The 23,368-nt window shown below is 52.3% G+C and overlaps 1 protein-coding gene across 1 annotated transcript; it reads right to left on the bottom strand.

Moving 5' to 3' along the window:
* DENND6B (DENN domain containing 6B) lies at positions 2-23,367 on the bottom strand. The gene is made up of 21 exons (XM_021384425.1): positions 23,219-23,367; positions 22,618-22,675; positions 17,315-17,353; positions 17,181-17,223; positions 15,123-15,235; positions 13,791-13,871; positions 11,886-11,991; positions 11,265-11,344; positions 10,958-11,020; positions 10,136-10,191; positions 9,481-9,603; positions 8,987-9,082; positions 8,795-8,889; positions 7,186-7,251; positions 6,458-6,522; positions 5,931-6,020; positions 4,923-4,976; positions 4,451-4,560; positions 2,875-2,977; positions 1,934-2,008; positions 2-1,587 (listed from the first exon to the last, which is right to left on the bottom strand). The coding sequence occupies exons 1-21, from the start codon at positions 23,365-23,367 to the stop codon at positions 1,465-1,467; spliced, it is 1,788 nt and encodes a 595-aa protein (XP_021240100.1). The 3' UTR covers positions 2-1,464.

Consider the following 23,368-nt stretch of genomic DNA (forward strand, 5'->3'; position numbering starts at 1 on the left):
CTCGGCTCAATTTTTTTTTTTTTTTTTTAACTATTATTTTCTACTATACATGAGTGCTTCAGTCCACCAGAGTCACCGCAGAGCTATCGCACGGACACACGCACAAACTCTATGTACACAGTGTACACTGTACAGGGAGGGCTGCTGCTGAGGAGCGCGGTGTAACGCGTTGCTGCGGGGCAGAATGGCTGAGCCTCCTCATTCCGCTGCTTCCAGGCCAGAGGCAGCAGGAAACTGAGCAGCCCCACTGCCCCTCTGTGCTGCCCCAGCCGTGCTCTGGAGCAGGAGAACGCAGGAAGGATTCTGTCACCTCCACCCCTTACTGGCATCGCCCCGGCCCCGCGGGTTGAGGCTGAAGGAGGCAGCTCGCTCAGCGCTGAGGACAGGGAACTGCAGAGCTCCGCGTGGTCTGAGCACTCACCTCTGCTCCCAGGTGGGAAGGAGTGCTCCTCCAGAGCTGCTTGTGGAACGGGGCTGCAGCAGGCTGCCAGGCCCGGCCTAAAAAGCATTCTGTGGGCACGCACGCTGGGACGCTGGCCCAAGTGGCAGATGGTGGAATGCAGCAGTGGTGGCAGCAATGGTGAGACCGCCCGAATCAGATCTTCCACCATGTCTGATCAGCAAGCAGGCTGGCCGCGTTACACAGACCTCGCTGCCCAAGGCAGAGCTCCAACTCTGCACGTTACCAGAGTGCACGTGCTCGATTTTTCCAAGCAGAATAAATTCCAGTTGGAGACCAGCTCCTCTGTGCGGAGCTGCACTAGCTGTTGCCGTTCACACAGCGCACATCTGCCCTCTCTGGAGAGCTCTGCTCCTTGCAGATGCACCAGCTCCTTTTTTTTCCCCCTTTCTCTCTCTGCCTAGGAGAGAAACCAGCGTTCCACGTCCAGCAATTCAGCTTCCCACTCCCATCACAGCTGAAGCTCTTGCTGCAGTGAGTCAGGCTGCTGAATGGGCAGCAGCAATTTTTTTTCCGCATCGTTTCTACGCGGGGAACTAGCATCCCTCTCGTTAGCAGCAGGAGCTGTCCTGAAAACAACTCCCCCATACGGGGCTGGTCCCGCTTCTTCCAGCCAGGATGACGGCATTGAAATGTTGAGAGCCCAAGCACTAGACAAAGATGGATGTGGTATATGTGGGCAAAACGTGTTTTGCACAGCCTATCACATGCTGCTGAAAGCCTGACTGCCGCTTTCTGACCTAGTAACAGCCGACGCAGGAAAGTGTTTTTCATTGACGGGCCCCTAACTCCAGCTCCCTGCAGCAGGACGAGACAGAACAGCGCCCGTGGTTTCCCATTTCTGCTCCAGCTCTGATCCGTGCGCTCAGAAACCAAACACGCTCGTGAGGAAGGTCCCGACGGGGCCGCGGTGGCTGGAGCAGGGAAGAAGTTTCCTTTCCAAGCGCGGCCGCAGCTGCTGGCAGCGTGGGAGGGCCCTTCCTTCTGCAGCAGTCGCTCAGCGCTCAGTGGTGGTGCAGCACCGCCTGCAGGTCCTCCGGCAAGGAGTCAATGACGGTCTCAATGTAAAGGCCCACGCGCCGCAGGGTCTCCTCCTTCACAGGGAGGTGCTGGCACCTGGCTCTTACCTACAGGGAGGGAGAGGAGAGGAAATGAGGAGTCCCGAAACAGCTTCGAGTCCTCTTTCTGCTTCGCCGTTGGCTGAGCAAACTTCACACCGTGTCGGCAGCTGGGATGAGAGGAAACTGATGGGAAGCAGCTACCTGGGCCTCGGGCTGACGGAATGAGGCAGAACTTTGAATCCTCTCGTAGGCAACCTCTGAGGACTCGCCCCTGCCTCGTTTGCCAGTCCTCCAAATGAGGGAGAAGGAACAAAGCTTTCTCAAGCATCAGCTGCAATCTACATCCCTTGGTCACTCCGTGCCACAGCGATACAGAAAGGAAGGAGTGCAGGAAGAGGGGAGGAAAACCTACCAGCTTCTCACGAAGTTTCAGCACCAGGTCTACGATCTCCACCTCAGACTTGTCCTTCATCCAGGCCACGATGTTCTGCAGAAAGAGAAGAACAGTTTCCTTCAAGGCCATTTCTTCTTTACAGAAACTTCTCAAAGAGACACACCTAAGCAAAGCCTGAAATAAAAGTGAGGAGGAGGCTTCTCAGCCTCTTTCATAACTCTGCTCGCAGCACTTAAGCCTAAATGAGCAAGACAGAGCTCTCCCCACTTTTCTGCCCACGGCAGCATCAAGCTCTTGCCTGCAAGAGAAGAATCAAGGAAAGATGCAGCAATACGCAGGTGGTGCAGGGTCCCCCTCCTCCAGGCAGCACTCTGCATCTCATGCTGTGCTCAGAACTTACATCTATTTGCCAGAGTCAGGCCTGTTAAGAAAGGAGACAGCTTTGGCATTCCCACACCACGCTGGAGGACCTGCATGGCTAACCAGCAAAGCAAGTGCTGCAGCTGGAGATGCACCTGGATAGGATGCCAGAGCTCCTGGGGCTATCCCTGCAGCAGCTCAGTTTTAGAAACTGCACCGGGAATCACTGCTAAAATTCCTACCTATTTTCAATAGGCATTAAGGGAGCCAGCAACAGATGACGTTTCCAGTCTGGGACTCTGTTGGCTTGGGAAGGGCCTGATGAATGAGAAATAGTTGACAGAAGCAGCCAGAGCGGGTTTGCACTGGCTAAGCAAGAGGGAGAGCTGGGCCACTCGAATAACAGCGCTCATGGGGAACAAGGACACCTCTGCACCTGGGCACCAGGCAGCCCTGTGCCTCCCTTGGGCACCAGGCACTGTCCCCACTCTACTAGAGAACCGAGAGGCGTCAGCGAACATCCAAGGAGCGCTCCCATCTCCCAGGCATCAGGCCTGAGAATTCCGGCCCCGGTCTGAATCCCTGCAGCTGGAACGTACCGCTTCACAGATGGCCTCCAAGTGAAGGGCTTCCAGCTTCTGGGTCATTTCCTTGTGCCTCTGACGGTACCAGCCATCAAAGTTGGGAGACCTGAAGAAACGCCTGCAGAAAGCAAGGTGACATTGAGAAGGGGACAGGGAGGGATCCCGAGGAGTACACTGGCTCCAGATTTCCCTTCCCACTGCGGCAGATGCAGGCATTTTGATTCGGTGTCAGCTGCTTATGAGCTAAGAAGCTCCTTTCACATCTCCTCTCCTCTTCCATCAGGCATTAGCACGATGCAAGCCGGCAGCCTCAGCGGACTGTCACCAGCGGAGGGACAGTCCTGCCAGTCTCACACCTTCCTTTGCATCAGCTCAAGCCTGAGCCGATACAAGAAGCGGTGTTCTTCGCCCTTCTTATTTATCTAGGACCGCTTTTCTCGTGGAAATTCACATTCCTGCACAGTATCTTGCTTAATTCCCCTTCTTTCCCGACATTGAAAGCTGTCGGCCACTTGCTGGCACGGACCCGAGCCCCACATAATTGGTCTTTGTATCTCTCCCACATAAGCAAGGTATCACCCAGGCAATGACAAAAGATGTGCAGCGAGGTGCGGCAATAAATCGGCTTTCACTCAGCTACACGGGGAAGCAGACGGGGCAGCATTGCTCCTCCCTTCATCTCAGAGCATTACAGAACTTCAGAACAAAAGCAAAATGGGACTGGAAAGCCGTGAGCAGGAAGCCAGAGGTTGTGGCAGCAGAGCTAGGAAGTTTAAGGTGCCAAAAGAGAGCTGGGTGATGGGTGCCCAGCGCCATTCTTTGCAACTCTTCCCCCAGCAGTGGGGACATCAACCCATTTATTGAAGCAGCCCCTCGCTTCTTACCATGTTTGTGACCCTGTGGCATCCACCCCGCTCCCAGTGCTGAAGGTGAGGCTGCACAGAGTGCACTGGGACGGTCCCTTCCCTCGCCCGGTGGCAGTGCTGGGGCTAGGGCACCCCAGGGCACGCTGCCGACTCAGATCCAGTTTGCCACCAGCCAGAATGCCCAGGTATCTGATTTCTGGATTTTTCATACTCCTATTGTAACCAGTTATCCTTTAGGAAAGCTATGAGCATGCTTTCCCACACGCTATCCTAAATTCGACCCTGAAAAACTCGTCTTTTGTGTCCGAACTGCCTCGCTGGCTTGTGCTGCGAACAAAGCGGTGCTGAATGCAGTACCAAGGTGTACAGTAACTGCTGGATGAAGACCCACACGTCTCCCTACTCCACCTGCCAAGGACCAGGTGCTTCAGAGAGAAACATTCCCTGGAAGAGAGCGAATGACACCGCTGACGGCAAAGCCACGTCCCCTCGTTCCCTGTCAGTGAGGACCCAGGTGTTCTTCGGTTCTCCACCTGAAGTTTGCAGGTCCTAAACCTGACTGGACCTTCTCATTTCAGAGATGACATAAAAGACATGATTGATTCTACCCTGCGTTCTGCTCCTCCTGACCAACACCAACCAATTCTTTATAGGGATGAGTTGATGTTCATTATAAACTGCACCCGCCATTAAGGAGATCGTGTATGGAATTAATGAACTCGTACCTGTACAGACCCAACCAGTCACCCTTAAGAACACAGGTAAGTTGGGGACCAGCATGCTCAAGGGTCTTCATGAAATCATCTTGTCGGAAAGGACGGATCTGTGGGGGATTCTGTGCAATGGAAAGACCACGTTACACACACCCAGAAGAAACTAGGGGAAATCAAGCTCCATACCTGCAATACAGGGGGCTGTACAAGACAGATTCAAAACAATAACTAAGGAGGCATTAGCATCTTAACCAGCCTTGCTAGCAAAATTCAAATTAGATTCACAATAGCCAAGCTTACTGCAAAACAGGAAGCATCTGTCCTCGTGTTTGTTTCAACTTGGTATTTTTTTTCAGGCGTAATAACCCTCTTCCTTTAACGAGGGAAGTTCACGCAGCGTATCAGAGCACGCAATCAGCGTATGGCAGAATCATGCCCGATCCCCAGTCAAAAGAAAGCAGAAGAGACTGAAGGCTGAACTTACTTTCCACGGAGTAATGGCCCTCTGCAGAGGCATCAGGCTTGCAATATAGTGCTCCTACAAACAAACAAACGTTACAACAATCAAGGAGCCTCTTGCATGGTCACTGAGCGTTACGGCTTCTCCAGTGCATCACAATCACTGGCCTCCTCCCTCCCCTTTTCCTTTATAGTTGCATTTTACGTGAGCCTCAGCACCCCAGCCTGCTTCCCACCCGGGGTTAGGTCACCAAACCACGGGCTGCAAGAGTCCTACGCAGGAGGCGAGAAGAGGTCAGGTGGGAAGAACCATGGCTCGGGTTGAAGGGATCTCAAAGATCACCCAGTTCCAACTCTCCTGCCATGGGCAGGAGGAGGCAGGAAAGCCTAAAATCCTGGAAGGTGATCTGTTGTCTCATTTACTACACCCTACGATGATGTGGGAGAGAAAGTGAAGGAGCCAGACGCGTGCAACTGGAGGGTCACCAATAAAGGACTATCAGCTTTCTAAGGAGGAAGGGAGGCCCTGAAAGCAAGCACAGGTTACAGTCTGCCTCTGGAGAGCGGTTACTATGCGGACAAGCTCCTGAGCTCTGCAGCAGAGCTGCCCAGCAGGGAGATCTTCACCTTGGCCTAAGTTTGACTCTAGCACTAAGGGAAGAGGAAGGTTTGGGGCTCCTGTCATTCACTATCTGCTTTGACTACCAGGGGAGAAGAGCAAAGATCTGGCATTAGAATCAAACCAGAGGGATAACTATTTCTGCATTGCAGGAACAAACAAACATTCCATCTTTGCACGCCACGGGCTGCGTACCCAACCTGCAGACTTTCATGCTAATGACTGAAATTTTCAATCAAGAGACGTTTACTTCCTTCCTACGGAGCAAAACATCTCCAGAGTGCCACCATCCTAACACAGACGCTAAAAATACAGGCAAATGAAAGAGGGCAAGCGCCAACGTGTCACTCGAGCAAGCATCCCGCTCCCTCCCTTCGCCTTCACACCGCCCTGGCAGGTCTCTGCCCAACTCACCAGGGGAATGATGAAGCTCTGGGTGAGCTCCAGGAGGTGCCGCCTCAGCAGGGCGCTCTGGACTTCGGACGGGCGTTTGCGCTGGATCCCCTGCGAGCACAAGCAGGGCGTTCACAGGGATGCTATTCTCTGGCATGCAGACAGACACAGGATTTGCAAACTCTGCAGCTATAAGCAGCCAGTCCAGAGCATTCTGGAAACCACACTGCCCAAAATACACATTTCGCTCGCCGGTTAAAGGCAACACTCACATTTCATTACATAGAATCTGGTTCTTCAGCCTCTTCGTTCAGTAAGGATCATCCTCACTTAGGTTATCATTTCTGACAACGTTTAATCTATGGTATCAAGTGAAGAACTCTAAAGCTGGCCTGAGAAACTCATTCAAGTGCACTTGGCTAAATCATCACGCACTTAAGCTAAAGATGAATCTGTTGCTTGTAGAGCTCTGTCTGCTTAACCCAAGCTGTCAGCAGAGTTTTCCCACAACCTCACGCATGATGCGGGACAGGGTTGGAGTTGCTCACCTTTAGCAATCTTTTTATCAGCGTTTTGTCTTTGTGAAGAAATGTTTTGTAAGAAGTGTAGATTCCTAAATTGGGGGAAAAAAAAAAAAAAAAAAAGATGTTAGAAACAAATTTCTGCCCACAAATCTGGAGGAGGCACCATTCTGTGGGGCAGGGAACTGAAGTCTTTAGCACAGAGCACAGCAGCTGTGTCAGGGTTGATGACAAACATCATGAAAAATTCATGACAAAAAATCACAAAATTGCTAATGCAGCCAAGCACTCACAGCAGCATCAAAGGACGCTGTACTACCCCAAGGACCTTCTTACCCTATATTTATGGTGAGATAACTCACTGAGGTCGGCTTATGGCCAGGCCTGCCATGAACAGCTAGTGAACCGACAAGAGCTGCATCCAGCTAAGCAAGTTCCTTTGAGTTCCACTGCATCTTAAAAGCAGACGATCCGTAAAAGCAAGGAAGTTAGAATCTGTTCCCCAACACCAAAATAATTAGCTCGATTATTGCAAATTGCCTTTTCCCATCTCAGAACAAAGATGCACAGCTTTTCTTTATTCGCTGGGGGACGCCCTTGCAGAGGGCCACGCAGCAGATGGAGCGTGAGGACACCAGAACGTCCACTTCTTGTGATACCAAATGTGTGTGTAATGCTCACGTGTCTGCAGAGCTGCTAAAATCCCTCTCCTGGAAGGGCAGGTAAAATTAAACCACGCTGCCAAGAGGACCCACCTGGTTTTGTGTCTAGAGTTTTTAGTTTCGTTAGCTTCTTCACTTTGACTTGCTTGGGCAGGTCACCTGGGGAGGGACAGGGAAGAACTCGTTCAGGTTCTGATCTCCTCTCCCAGCCACCGCACGCATGAGAGGCCGCACGCTCGAGAATGTCTGTGCTACACTCAGATATCATAGAATCATAGAATGGCCTGGGTTGAAAAGGACCTCAAAGATCATCGAGTCTCAACCCCCCTGATGAGTGCAGGGTCGCCAACCACTAGACCAGGCTGCCCAGAGCCACCTCCAGCCTGGCCTTGAATGCCTCCAGGGACAGGGCATCCACCACCACCCTGGGCAACCTGTTCCAGCGCGTCACCACCCTCGGGGTGAAAAACTTTCTTCTAATATCTAACCTAAATCTCCCATGTCTCAGCTTAAAACCATTCCCCCTTGTCTTATCGCTATCTTCCCTCACAAACAATCAATCCCCCTCCTGTTTATACGCTCCCTTCAAGTATTGGAAAGCCACCATGAGGTCTCCCTGGAGCCTTCTCTTCTCCAAACTAAACAAGCCCAGTTCCCTCAACCTTTCATCATAGCAGAGGTGCTCCAGCCTCTGATCATCTTGGTCGCCCTCCTCTGAACTCCTTCCAAGAACTCCATGTCCTTCTTGTGCTGGGGGCCCCAGGCCTGGAGACAGTACTCCAGATGGGGCCTCACAAGAGCCGAGCAGAGGGGAACCACCACCTCCCTCTCCCTGCTGTCCACTCCTCTTTTAATGCAGCCCAGAACATAGTTGGCCTTCTGGGCTGCAGCGCACACTGCTGGCTCATGTCCAGCTTCTCGTCCACCAGGACCCCCAAGTCCCTCTCTGCAGGGCTGCTCTTGAGGAGCTCTTCCCCCAGATTGTATCAATACCTGGGATTGCCCCAGCCCAAGTGCAGCACCTTGCATTTGGCCTTGTTGAACCTCATTAGGTTCTCGTGGGCCCACTTCCCCAGCCTGTCCAGGTCCCTCTGGATGGCTTCCCTTCCTTCCAGTGTATCAGACTGCACTGCTCAGCTTGGTGTCATCTGCAAACTTGCTGAGGGTGCACTTGATTCCATCGTCTATGTCATTGATAATGATGCTGAAGAGCACCGGTCCCAGGACCGAGCCTTGGGGGACACCACTTGTGACCGGCCTCCACCCTGACACAGAACCATTTATCACAAATCTGACATTGCATCCCCTTCTTCTCATGTGCCAGCTTCCATGCTGAAAGTTTGGACTGGGAATGTGCTGCGGAACAGCAGCACAGCCACCCCTGCCACGTCTCAGCCCGGAGCACAGCAGTTTTCTGCACTTCGTAGAGTCTCCTTCTACCTCGCTTTTCTCATCTACGGAATTTGCTCTTTCCTACCCAGGAGGGGCTCTCATTTTCTTAACGCTTCGGAAGAAAAACCCAGCAAAAGTTTTCATCTTGACCATTTGTCCTCATCTTGCGACACATCAGCTGACTCAGTCCAGCCTTCCCTTGGGTTTCTCAGCTCTCACAGGAATGAAGATGTGTAAAATGATGGCTACACAACTCCCTGCCAGCCCCAGCGAGGCACAGCAGCGCAACAGGACGCGGTGCCAGCCTTACCTGACATTCTGAGCTCCCCAACCCGAAGGATGTGCGGCCAGTGCTGGAGCGTTTTGATAAAGAAAGGGTTTGTGACTCCCACAACAAGGTTTGGCCTGGAAAGAAGGGAAAGGGCGTAGAACAGCGTTACCCTCAGGGCTTCCTCCACGCACAGAGCAGCAAGTGGGCAGCCCGGGTCCGCCAGCCACTTACGGAGCTTGTGTCCTGGTGGTGTATTCTTTGAATTCGCTGTCATGGATAGTGAAATAGGGACGGTAGTCGCAGCAGTACCTCAGGGGAGCAAGGCAGCTGTAACAACAGACAGAAGAGCTGCCTCCAAAGCTTCACCAATGAGGAACGTGTGTTTGCCACAAGTTAATATCCAGGAGCAGGGCTTGGTGCTGCCAGAGGCAGCGCTTTGGAGGACTGCTAGGCCAGGATTTTTTTTTTACTGGAGTTCAAAGCTGGGGAGAGAAAGCTCTTCAAGGCCGTGACCCATCAGTTTCCCCAACACCAGGGACTCATTTTCACTCTTCTCTGCTATTGGTGGAACGTGAACAAGACTGTTTTGCTGTGCTAATTTCTTCTCTTACATATTTCCCACAGGCAAACTAAATCTAACGCAACTGACCTCCCAGAAAAGCATCTCCGAAAAACTGCCAGATATTGTTGTTATCGTTATCTGCATCTCAAAATGAGGGCGTTACCTGGTGAGAGCCAGAACCATTTCAGAAGAAACTGTAGGGGATGGTGCCATTACAACAATTGGCTCTCCCAGTAGCATCAGCTCCCATAGCATCTGGATGTGAATTAGCACTGGCTGGAAACACCTGGTAGTGAAAGGAAGAATGACAAACAGTTTAGAGAAGCAGTTCAGAAAAGACCAGACACTATTATCCCATAACCAGATGTGCCTCTGGGCATTTGAAATCTAGGACTCATTTCTTGAATCCCACAATGGAATGTCATGCATCTTTACACAAGCTACAGCTCAACCATCTTGTATAGGTGTAAAGGAAATGCTTTGAGGCACATAAAGCAACCTGTTGATCGCACTGGTTTCAGTATGTCTTTTCATCTAAGCAAAATAAAACACACAGGGCTTACATATACGTAAGTATGCATGTACTATAATGGTACCTACAGTGTTGAAAGATTTGGTTTAGATGCACAGGGTGCATTAGTGCTTCAGTGCTTGAGCAGATCACCAGCTGAGACCAAGAAAAGGAACTCTCCTCTAATGAGAGCACCAGTGGATGCGTTAGGGATCCTCCCTCCATCCCTGTGATCTACAGGATGCTCTGAGCAGGGAGGACACAAGGCAGATGGAAAGGAGAGGGCTGCAGGGACAGCGGCTCTCACCTGAAGAGATCCAGTTCGTGAATACTTGGGAGAACCAGTGGGGCTGGTAAGAGATTCTAAATGAAGAAGGAAAAAAAAACAAACAAATCCGACACTGTTGTTAAATGGAAGCATGCTGACTAAAACGTCACTGAAACTGATGCATCAAAACAGCTCCCTCCGCAATAAGCATAAAAATAAAAGAATGATATCAATGCTTGGAGGTATGAGCCAGGAATAGACCTAGATTGGGCGTTCTGTGAATTTCCTTTCTTAGATGAGAGCTTCTTTTCAAGGGCCTCCTCCATAGCTACTCCTTTACTTTCTGGAGCTTGCCCTGGCTGAAGGCAGAGCTCAAGACACAGACACAAGCAGTAAGTGTTAGAAATGTGGCTACCAAAAGTTCAGAACCGTGTAAAAGACAAACAAGAAAATTATTCAAAGGAGAGAAAAAGAAAAAAACAGAAAAGATCAACAGGAATCAAAATCAAAGCTGAACCAAAGCAGTAAAGATGTTCCAACTGAAAACACTACGAAAACAACACGGAAGACGACAGCAGAGTTCCACAAAGACCTACCCACGCGCTCATTCCCAGGAAAGAAAGTGAACAAAAGTTGTGGAAACAATGCTCATGCGTAACTTGAAGCACTGTGCAGAGTCCTGTTTTGAAAGACATGGGCATGAGAGCACGCAGCTTGCACCAAATGGGGACTGCAAACTGAACTGATCCCAGGCCAAAGTGGTTTCAAATGGGACAAGGTGCAAAGAGCTGCAGTTCTCCTACACCCTCCTTTCCTTATTCTGCCCATCAGTGACTCGTGTCATGCCACACTTCATCTTACCTCTTGATTGAACTGCTTCACTGGGCTTGATCCTGGCTTATCCACCCTGGATGGGATTCTCACCTAATTAAGAACAGACAAGTTAATCAGGGAGACGGAACGAGCACGCATGCACAATGTACTTTCTTCTCTAATAACCACCCTGGTGGTTTCTCAATTTCCAGTTCTAATTGCACTGTGGTTAAGAGTAAAGAAAAAGAATCTAGAGCCAACAGCAACGTTAACGTCCAGGAGGAAAGGGAGAACATCTTCCCCTTCCCAGTTTTCCCCAGTCTGCAGCCAGGAATCACTCCTCAGCAGCACGTACCTGAATGACAACCCCCATCACTGGGAGGTTCAGCGTCTGTCCCGGCACTGGAGGCGGCCACTGGTCGATCTCATTGCACACTGCAGGGACGCAGGCAAAAAGAGCAGTTAAAACAAGGTCACTGCAGCTAACTCAGCTGGTCCTGCGAGTTCTGCCCATTTATTATCACTCACACCTGGTTCACGCATCCCCCTGGCTAGCTGCAAACAAGCCCCACATCCAATAATTGCTCAAGTTCGGGTCAGATGCTAGATCTCTGCCTGCCCCACTGCTCCCAGTGCAGCACTGCACCGTTGACAAATCATGATTAAGTTGAACAGTGCAATAAAGGCCTAAACAGAGATGTCGCTTTGGCAAATTTTTCCCCTCTTTGGGAATATGCTGTGCACACAACTGACAGCACGGTCTATTAGGATTGTCAGACACTTCCCATTAACACATCCTTTACAGCTGTTTATAATTCTGACAAGCCAGGCATTTGGATCAAAGCCTTTTTCCCTGTTGGAATTTGTTTCAGAACGAATTAATTTGGAAGGTTTCAGCTGCCTTTCAGGAACCCCCTGATAACACCACTGAAAGATTTCAATGTGCAAACTGTCCCTCCTGGATCCGACTGCTCACCTGCCTCCAGGCACGGCTCCAGTTTGTCAAAGTATTCTGGAGCAATCAGCTGCAGCAACGACTGGAACAGGTTCACATAGGGAAGGCGTGACACCAGCACCAGAGACTGGGGGAAAAAAAAGGACATTAGGAGTCAGAGCCCCTGAGTTGTGGCCATTTCTGGCACTGCACATGCCTGTACCGCTTCCTAGAGGGTCATGCTTAAAAACCATCATCAATAACATGAAGGAGCTCAAAAAGCAGCACTGCCACTGGTGGAATCCCTCCCAGCCAAGCCTTCAGGCTCAGCGAGATGCTGGGTGCTAAGGAGTTTCTTCATAAATAAGCACAGCTGACAGCTTCTAGAAGGAAGCCGCTGCAAGTGAGATGGCACGAGGCTGTGATCTGACACAAAACCAACTGTAGGAGAAAATAAAAATAAATTGCCAATAGGTTCAAAGCTACCAAAATAACCAGAGCAGACGTAGAGAAGTGCAAGAAGCAGACGGTCGAAACTGAAATTGGGCAGACAAACAAAATAAAGGAATGCTGGGGAGGAAGAACCACAGAATCATTTGGGGTGGAAGAGACCTTTAAGATCAAGTCCAGCCACTGGGATATTCATTGCTACGCTGATTATTCTCCTCCTCTAATTGTTACAGAATGCATTGTTTGGGATGCAATGAGTAGTTCTGTTCTTGCCTTACTTCCGAGCCAGAGCTTTGCCACTCATAATTAAAAAAGCCATCCAAACATAGAATCACAGAATGGCCTGGGTTGGAAAGGACCTCAAAGATCATCGAGTTCAACTCCCCTGCTGAGTGCAGGGTTGCCAACCACCAGCCCAGGCTGCCCAGAGCCACGTCCAGCCTGGCCTTGAATGCCTCCAGGGACGGGGCATTAACATGACAAACATGACAGTAAGTTTCACTGAGGAATTCTATGTGCCACCTACTTCTGGAAGTCTGTAAGAGAGTCGGTACATTAGCCCACGTTATGAAGCTTCCCCACTTCAACAACTTTTAAAGAGATCCCTCCACTGCCTTACTGGAGATGAAGAATCTCCTTTCTGTATTGAAGTGTCTCTTTGAAAGAAACTCCTTGTCACTGCCTTACAGACAGATGGGAGAAAGCACAGAGGCCACGTAACTGCAGGGATGGACGGAGTCCCCATTCTCCAGCAGGTTACCAGGCAGATCTGCTACAAAGCATCGCAGATCTTCCAAGTCCATCTCTTCTGAGGTAAAAGATTGCTCCTGGAAGAGTAATTCTATGGATCCACAGAGGAAACAGTGGATCTTCACAGCAAAATATTTTCCCTCCCGGGGAAGAATCTGAAATCCCGCTCTCTCGGGCAGTTTCCATACCCATCTGCCTGAATAATTCTAAGCACTTTGCATACCTATACTGAAATAAACGTTTAAGTTCATGTTATTTTTTCCCATTCTCTGCGTTTAAGGAATTTACGCTGAGAGACGAGGGTTGTGAGGTCACAGCAGCGTCACTGCCGCCAGCGAGCAGCAGTCAGCCCAGCAGCAATCCATTCCCAGAGGGCTGCTAGGGAGGAGAAAGATTAATGCAGCAAGAATGATAATAAGAGCAGGGCTGGGGTTTAATATCACAGACGGCACCAGCTCCGTCTGTAACGCTAGAGTCCATCCTGAAGGAACTATTCCAGCACTTCAGGATCTCGTGATTCAGACAGCAGGGCACGGCTCATGTGATTAACACACCATGGCAACCGCATCCAGGTTTGTTTGGAATCACACTTTCCACATATTCCTCTTCTCCGTGACCTTTGCTGCTTCCTGCAGAAGCGCTGTGGGTGTCACGTAGGAAGCGGTGCTATTTTACAGCTATGGATAGGTGCCTTTTTACAGCTACGTACCAGCTGGGAGTAGCAAGCTATCCGGTTTCAGCGCTCACCTTCTGGAAATAACCTCTCTTCATGGAGCTGTCCTTGACTTGCCTGAAGTACACGTAACCAAAGTAATGCGCCGACTCCCGCTGCAGGAGAGACAAGGCTGCAGTTATCGAGAGCCCAAACAGCGGCATCCTCGAGCTCCCTCCAGCCCTGACCAGGCAGTAAGCCTTGCTCCTGCTACGAGGCGCTTGCAGCACTCCCTTCTGTTCGCCAGGATCACCCGAATTACACCTCACAGCAGCCGCAGGAGCAATCAGATGGAATGACCCCTGACCAGCCCCTTCAAGCACCCGATGCCCACGGGGTTCCCATGGACACCGGGGAGGGAGGAGAGTGATCAGTGCCCAGCACCGAGATCATCCTTCAGATCGCCTTGGAGGCACCGCCAGCACCGTGGTTTAAGCCTTCTTTCTCTTTCCAAATATTGGTGTTTGTTTTTGTTTTTTTTCTTTTTTAAACAACAGAATCCATTATTTTGCCAATTTCTCTTCCCTTACCGCTTTAAGGACAGTATCTGTCATCTCGTTACTACAAAGCAGCGAAGGTGCATACGAGTTGAAAACAAAACAAAAAAAATCTCTAAGCCAGAATTTAGGCAAAGAAATCCTCCACCTCCTCCTCAGACCCACAACCCGCTTCTTCTCACACATCACACGCGGGTGCAGAAGCGTGGAGGTGCGAGCGCAGCAAGCGTCAGCTCCTCTGACAGAAAGGAGGAAGCAGAAGAGGACGGGCTGATCCGAAGGCCACCTGCTTCAGCAAAGGAAGCAACAGTGCTGAACGCATCCCTCCTTCTGCAGGAAACGGGTGGAGAGCTTGCCACTGGAAAACCCACAGCTAAGGGGCTGGTGTCAGCGCCTGGGTATGGCTGAAGCAGCCAGCTCGCAGCAAGCCAGAGCACAGGGCCTGTGCAAACAACTGCCCTCCCTCGGGCAAACAGCTAAACATCTCGTCCTCCATGGACAAGGATGTTCTTGTATCGCCTCACGGTAATGTGCACAGGCAGCCGTGCGCTCTGCTGGATGTCACCTGGGTCCCACCATTTCTCCTTCCCCCTTTGCCCATTTGGAGCCACTGCTTTAACCTGGGGTCCTCCTGCTCCAGCTCCACCTCTTGGTGCATGTGCGACTCTCAGCATGGCCCTGCACTCGCATGACTGCGGGAGAAGTCCCCGTGTTGAACGCTCTCCTCTTTTCTGACTCTTCCCACGACTTGGGAAAACAGCCAGAGAAAATGAGTAATTGTAAACCAGTCGAGAGCATACTTGGATTTTAAACCCAACAGCACAACTGCTCGCTTTGTAGGGGTACGTAGAGCCCCGAAACGCAACTGACCTGCAGGGTGAGGGGTGCTTCTCTGTTGTACTCGCCATCGTCCTCATAGTGAGTGGTCCTCTGTCCCCCAGACTGGCGCAGGCGGAAGCTGAACTGAGTGTCCCCCAGGCCACCTGGACAGAGAAGGCTGCAGATGCTCAGTGAGAAGTTTCAGCAAGGAGAAAGCCGGGAATTGCTCAAATCAAAAGCGCAAGACAGGAAGAACTCGTAGCTGAACACAAGAACCAGCATCACTCAGTCACAGCTCACCAAGTCACTGCTGGGAAACTTACAGCCACCAGCTGGTGTCACCCATCCCAAGCAGCTGCAGCTACCGCTTCTCATCTTACACTGACAAAACCTACAATCAGCCTTATCACAGAATCATAGAATGGCTTGGGTTGGAAGGGACCCCAAGGATCATCAAGCTCCAACCTCCCTGCACCACCAGCCTCCACATCTCATACCAGACCAGGCTGCCCAGGGCCCCCTCCAACCCGGCCTTGAGCACCTCCAGGGATGGGGCATCCACAACCTCTGGGCAGCCTGTTCCAGCACCTCACTGCTCTCACAGTAAAGAACTTGCCCTGATATCCAACCTAAATCTTCCCTCCTTCAACTTAAAACCATTTCCCCTTGTCCTGCCATTATCAACCCTTGTAAAGAGTTGACTCCTCTCTGGTTTGTAGGCTCCCTTCAGGTCCTGGAAGGCTGCAATGAGGTCACCCCGCAGCCTTCTCTTCTCCAGGCTGAACAAGCCCAGCTCCCTCAGCCTGTCTTCATAGGGGAGATGCTCCAGCCTCTGCTCATCTTGGTGGCCTCCTCTGGACCCTCTCCAGCAGCTCCCTGTCTTTCTCGTACTGGGGGCCCCAGACCTGGATGCAGTACTGCAGATAGGGCCTCATGAGGGCAGAGTAGAGAGGGACAATCCCCTCCCTGTCCCTGCTGCCACCTCTCTTCTGATGGCGCCCAGGATACCATTTGCTTTCCGAGCTGCAAGCACACACTGCTGGCTCATGGTCAGTTTTTCATCCATCAGGACCCCCAGGTCCTTCTCTGCAGGGCTGCTCTCAAGGATTGCTCCTCCCAGTCTGTATCTATGGCTGGGATTCCTCCGGCCCAAGTGCAAAGCCCTGCAAAAGCCTTAATTCAGGAGCACACAAATGCTGATTGAAGCAGCAACCCCTTGCACAATGGTTCTAGCAAACGAGCTAGATGAGCACTGCAGCTGGGAACCTCCCAGGTTATACAGCATTGCTCACCAAGAACTCAGCAGCAAAGAAACAAAGGGCGTGAAAGCTCGGGAGCGGATAGGATGGGCGGGAGAACTGAGGTCAAGCACTTACAAAGAGATCAGTTATGAGGAAAGAATTAAATATGCCAGGGCTCTCTGAACAAAACCCAAGGTGAAACAGAGGGCTGAGGGGCATACTTCCTTCCCACTGCGGAACTGCAAAGGTTGTTGCATCTGTTATAGGGATATTCCTGCTAGAAAATAATTGGCTTTTGTCAAAAGGAACACTGAGTTTTCCCTAAGCTCTCAGAAACTGGTGAAAGGACATCCAAAACCATTGGAACTAAGCCGGGCAAACAGCAGCCAGGAGTCAGCCTGAAAGAAACAGGTATTTGTACGAATGAACACAAATCCTACTGCGTCCCCTCCGGTTTATCCATACAAGCTTTGGGGATATCTGCTGCGAAAGCATCCCCTCCCCATCTCCTCCTTTTCACTGAGCACTCAAACACAGAAACGCTGGCAGTCAACAGCTGCAAACCTCAGGAAAACTTACCCTTTTTGACTCTTTTTTTAATGTGTTATTCACATGGGTGAAGCACGAGCGTGCAAGGCTGTCGGGGAAGCATCCTGCCACCCTCTAGATCGCAGACCTATACCCAGGGAGCAATCAGAAGGACAACAAGCCCCAGTGTTCAGAGCTCGGGGCTGGTGTCATGCTGCTGGAAGACGCAGCCCATCGGCTGCTGCTGCATCACACGGTGACTCACTCCTTCCATCATGAACCCATTTATTTCATAACGGCAGCAGAGCGCCCGCAGGCGAGGCCAGCAGATGCTACCTACCTGAGTAGGAGTCGGGGAAGGACAAGTAGCAGATACTCGTCTTCTGCAACGAACAAAAAGCACAGAGTGAGCAAACCTCCATCACTGCTGCGCAGTGTTTTTTAACAAGAGAGGAAAAGAAACTTAGGCATTACCTCTTTCTCTGTTAATCTGAAGTCGTAAGGGTACACCAACTGCAAGAGACGAGAGTCAGTAAGTCCATCGCTGTTCCATCGTGGCTTCTATCAGCATTGCTTCCATATAGGAAGTGATGTATGTACGTGAGTGAAATCTGACTGCACGTGCCCACCGCACTGAGCTTTTCACTGTATTTGTTAGAGCAAATTTGGAGATGGACAGAACAGTTTCTGTTTGCTCCAGGCTCAAGCTGCTGCTTTCCCACAGCAGGATGGGGCTGCCCCAGTGCTGCTTACAGCAAGGGATATTGCTGGCCGAGCCTGGAAAGCATGAACACCCAGCTTTGCACCTAGACACAGACCTACAGATCGCCCCAGATCGCATCCTGTTCAGAAAGCAGAGGATTTTGCATATTTCTAGGTACTGTTTGCAGGAGGGTCACTTTTTGCTTCGATTTTTCTGACTCTTGCTAGAAACTCAGGAACAATTCACTAGAAACACCAAGTGCTCTTGAAGGAGTGAGGAAAGCTGGCGTTCTGAGCAGTGAAGGGATGAGAAGACGAGCTGGGGGGACAGAGTAAGAACAGCTTTGAAAATGAAGCTCTGCACGCACACAGATGGAGAAGAACATACCCTGCTCACACCAAGCACACACCAAGCTGGGCATGAGGCACAGCATCTATCACCAAGGGTGAAACATTTATTTAATGGCTCTGAGTCCCCGGCTGGCCAGAGATGCTGCTCACAGCGACTATAGAGAGTAAAGGATGGGCAGGAGAAGCTGGAGGGGACGCAGAGCTCAGTTTGAGCCTCGCCGATCTGAGAGCTGCTGTCAGAAAGACAAGGCAAGGTTTATTGGGCATGGAAAGAGGCAGGCCTGGCACAGCCCGGAGGACGCGTGCTTTGTCAGCATGCCGGTGACAGCTGAACGGCGCAGCACCCCGTTTATCATCCAACATCTCAGATAAAGGGATCTTCAAAGATTTTGAAGCATCCAGCCGAAGATCCGGGCTTTGCAGCTGAGCCACGTAAATGCTGACAGCGCCATTCCTGCACTCGCTGTGACCCAGTAAAAGAAAACTCGGCGGAAGATTTCTCAGCTCAGGGGCGAGCACGGAGCCGCACGCAACCAACACCCACAGCAAGATCCACCAGCAGAAAGCCACACCGAGGAGCAAGAAATGCAGCAACAGCAATTGTGGGCTGCACGTGCCCCCTGGCCGAGGAGAGGAAGCGAAATACTTACAAATCCGTGAAAGTAAACCACGCGGCCTTTGCAGCACTCAATGCTCGGGGAGTGCAGAAATTGCAGGTGGCTTTAAAGCAGCAGATGAGAAGCAAAGGAGCCCCAAAGAACTTCAAGCACGGAGCCGTGCAGCTCGCGGGCAGCGCGAGAGCATCTGGAGCTCAGAGAGCTCCGGTCAGCACAGCTCTATAAATAGGGTGGGCACCCCGCCAGCGCGCTGCACGCTCAGCCCCAGCAGTTCTCTGCTGATTCCTTGGCTAGGTCGCCTCAGCGGCTTCAGAGAGAGCACGCCAAATCGACAATTAAAAATTACGCCAATTAGCCGTCGGTCAGAGCTTCGCTGAGTGGAGAGAGCTGAGATGACGCAGGAGCAAACCTCCCCTGCGCGCAGCAGCGCTGAGGCCGGAGCAGGAAGGGCTGAAGCACAAAGGGCTGAAGCACGAAGCTGCACTGCAGGAGCAGACAAACTCTTCACCAAGGGCAGATCCTGCCTGACCAATCTGGTGGCCTTCTACGATGGAGTGACAGCATCGGTGGATGGGAGAAGGGCAACGGATGGCATCTACCTGGACTTCTGCAAAGCCTTTGACGTGGTCCCTCACCACATCCTGCTCTCTAAATCGGAGAGGTGTGGATTTGAAGGATGGGCTGCTCAGTGGATGAAGAACTGGTTGGCTGGTCGCAGCCAAAGGGCTGTGATCGATGGTTCTGTGTCAGGGTGGAGGCCGGTCACAAGCAGTGTCCCCCAAGGCTCAGTCTTGGGACCGGTGCTCTTCAACATCATTATCAATGACATAGACGATGGAATCAAGTGCACCCTCAGCAGTTTGCAGATGACACCAAGCTGAGCATTGTAGTCGATACATTGGAGGGAAGGGAAGCCATCCAGAGGGACCTGGACAGGCTGGACAAGTGGGCCCACGAGAACCTAATGAGGTTCAACAGTGCTGAATGCAAGGTGCTGCACTTGGGCTGGGGCAATCCCAGGTATTGACACAAACTGGGGGAAGAACTCCTCAAGAGCAGCCCTGCAGAGAGGGACTTGGGGGTCCTGGTGGACGAGAAGCTGGACATGAGCCAGCAGTGTGCACTGGCAGCCTGGAAGGCCAACTGTGTTCTGGGCTGCATTAAAAGAGGAGTGGGCAGCAGGGAGAGGGAGGGGATTGTCCCCCTCTGCTCAGCTCTTGGGAGGCCCCATCTGCAGCACTGCGTCCAGGCCCTGGGGGACCCAGCACAAGAAAGACACAGAGCTCTTGGAAAGAGTTCAGAGAAGGCCACCAAGATGAGCAGAGGATGGAGCTCCTCTGCTATGAGGAAAGGTTGAGGGAACTGGGCTTGTTCAGCTTGGAGAAGAGAAGGCTCTGGGGAGACCTCACTGTGGCCTTCCAATACTTGAAGGGAGCGTATCAACAGGAGGGGAACAATTGTTTATGAGGGTGGATAGCGATAGGACAAGGCGGAATGGTTTTAAACTGAGACAGGGCAGGTTTAGGTTGGATATAAGGAGGAAGTTTTTCACCCCGAGGGTGGTGACGCAGTGGAACAGGTTGCCCAAGGAGGTGGTGGATGCCCCGTCCCTGGAGGCATTCAAGGCCAGGCTGGACGTGGCTCTGGGCAGCCTGGGCTGGTGGTTGGTGACCCTGCACTCAGCAGGGGATTGAACCTCGATGATTTTTGAGGTCCTTTTCAACCCATGCCATTCTATGATTCTATGATGTCACATCCTTCATACTGCAGCTCTCGCTCCTCAGTGCCAAGTGGGGAGGTGACACATGTTGCAAGCAAACCCTGGCACTGAAGCGTGGCTGTTGGCACCCACAACAACAAAGAGACTATCCCAGAAAATGACTCAGGTGGCTCTGAAGTGACGCTGCTCACACAGCGCCTGCGTTTGGGAAAGCGACCCTCCCAAAGCTGTCCTCCCCCCTGCTCCTTTCGTGGTCTCACATGGACTTGTTGAAGAAACGTGAAGTGGTGCAGGAGTCAGAATTGGTCATGACACCCAATTTCGTAGAATCATAGAATCCTTAGAGTTGGAAGGGACCTTTAGAGGTCACCTAGCCCAACTCCCCTGCAGTGCACAGGGACACCACAGCTCCATCAGGTTGCCCAGGGCCTGATCCAGCCTGGCCTTGAAAGCCTTCAGGGATGGGGCATCCACCACAGCTCTGGGCAACCTGTTCCCGTGCCTCACTACCTTCACTGTAAAAGGCTTTTTCCTTATATCCAACCTAAATCTCTTTACGCTTGGACCTATTTCCCCTTATTCTGTCACCACAGGCTCTGCTAAAGAGTCTGTCCCCTTCTTTCCTGTAGCTCCCCTTTGGATACTTGGCTCACCTTGGAGCAGTCTATACTCCAGCTGCACAGCCCCAGCTCTCAGCCCGTCCTCACGGGGAGCTGTTCCATCCCTTGGATCATTTTTGTGGCCCTCCTCTGGACACACTCCAACAGCTCCATGCCTCTCCTGTGCTGAGCACTCCCCATGTGGACGCAGTGCTCCAGGTGAGGTCTCCCAGCGCAGAGCAGAGGGGCAGATCCCCTCCCTGGCCCTGCTGGCCGCACTGCTTTGATGCAGCCCAGGATATGGTTGGCATTCCAGGCTGCGAGGGCACAGTGCTGGCTCACATTCTGCTGCCATCCACCTGCACCCCCAGGTCCTTTTCAGCAGGGCTGCGCTCCATCCTTTCATCCCCCAGCTTGTATTGGTAGCAGGAGTTGCCTCAACCCAGGTGCAAGATCTTGCATGTGGATTTGTTGAATCTCACGAGGTTCCCCTGTGCCCACTGCTCAGCCTGCCTAGGCCCCTCTGGATGGCATCCCATCCCTCAAGTGTGTCACCACACCCCACAGCTTGGTGTCATCAGCAAACCTGCTGAGGGCGTCAGTGTCACCGATGAAGATATTACAGAGTATCAGTCCCAGCACTGACCCCTGTGGGACTCATCAATGATCTCCATCCAGACATCGAGCCACTGACTGCCACTCTCCGGACTTCGCCCTGCAGCCAGTTTTTCATCTCTGCATTAGCCTATGTTTTCCTTTGTACGCCCTTGTTGCTCTGTAAATACATAGTACAGGAGTCAGGCCTTGCTGAATTTCAGGCTGATGATTTATCTACGCTGACAGATCACTGCGCAGAGCACAAGTCACGCGAGCTTAAGTCAGCTTATGGGAGCTGATAAATGAGAGCAGAATGGCTTTGTACATGGGCAAAGAATGACAGGACATTGGGGAACGGCTACAAACTAAAAAAGGGGTCAGATGTGAGGGGAAATCCTTTCCCCAGAGGTGATGCAGCCCTGGCACTGCTGCCCAGAGCTGTGGGTGCCCCATCCCTGGAGGTGCCTGAGGCCATGGATGGGGCCCTGGGCAGCCTGAGCTTGGGGTGGGGAGTCACCATGGAGGGGCTGGGGGGCCCTTCCAGCCCAATCATTCTATGATCCTAAGACATCTCCGGTCCTGGGATGTCCGGGTCCCCTGATTATTACCCTTGTGATGCCAGCCTCCTCACGCACAGGTTTACAGAGATGATGCAACCTCCAGTCAGAAAGATTTCCCTTCCTTCTGCCTCGCTTTGCAGTGTGAGGTGCTGCAAGCCACTCCCAGCCTGTCACTACGCACAGCACCGAGGGTGCACGAGCAGCGTGAACCCACAAGACCACACTGGGCTGTGACAAGCTCCGACCTCACAGCCAGGATCGTCTACAGCAAACTTCCCCTGCAGGCTCGGCCAGGACCAAGTCCCACACGGCAGCACCACAGAACCACTCCTCGAAGCCAGAAACGTGCAGCCCAGAGCCCTAATCACAGAACGGCCTCTCCCTCGCTGCAGCAATCTGCCTGGATGCAGGTGGACGCAGGGTCTGGACCTGACCTAAACAACAGGGAAACGGGGTAAGCAGAAAGAGAACGACGGCACCTGGTGACTGGCAATGGTTTCCTCCCTATAGCAGTAGGCAGACAAGAAAATGGGTTAGAAAGCCCCTTTGTGGGGAAGTATTAAAACACACCTACGAAGCATTCAGCCGTAAAGGCTAATTATTATCTCGCTATTATTATCTTAGTATTCACATTCTTTCCAGGGGTTGCCTGGTCTGACTTCACAGGACAGAACGCAGAGCACGCTGGGCTTCAGTCTGTAGCGGGTGTCTTCATTTTGAGGCCTCGTGGAAACAAGCACAGCCGAGCGTTCCCACGCACACACAGAGCAGCAGCGGGCTGACCCGGCCCCCGCCGCTCCCCTTTCACCTCCGGAGCTTCAGCACACAGAAAGTCCCCATCCTCTGCAAACCGGTGCCAGCCTCCTTAGACAAAGGCCAAGCAGGGCGTGCGTTCCCACAGTTACATAACATCAGGGAGCTTAACGTCCCGTTCCCTCCTCTCATGCTGCACGTCCTTAGGGAGCAGCAGCTCTCAGCACCCCACAGGCCTCGGGCAGCGCTCGGACGCAGCCGCAGGGAAAAAGGAAAACGGGAACAGGGCTCCAGACCTCTCCCTCCCGGCTCGTCCCCTCCTGCCCTCAGCGGCGCTTCCCCTCACGGGCCCGACGGACCGGAGCCCGCCGGGTCCCCGGGCCTGAGCCCCTCAGCCGCCACCGCGCGGCCCCCGCTGCCCCTTCCCACCTCCCGGCGCACGTTCACTCCCCGCGCCCCTGAGCCAGTCCCGGCCCCACCGTCCCCGCACCTCCATGGCCTGGCCCAGCTCCAGATCGAAGGTGACCACGCAGACACAGTCGAGCCAGGCGGAGAAGCGGGCCCAGGGCAGCGGCGAGGCGGCGGCGGGCCGGCGGGGCCGGGGCTCGGCCCGGCACAGCGCGTCCATG

This window comes from Numida meleagris, chromosome 1, assembly GCF_002078875.1.
Source record: "Numida meleagris isolate 19003 breed g44 Domestic line chromosome 1, NumMel1.0, whole genome shotgun sequence".
NCBI classification, from domain to species: domain Eukaryota; kingdom Metazoa; phylum Chordata; class Aves; order Galliformes; family Numididae; genus Numida; species Numida meleagris.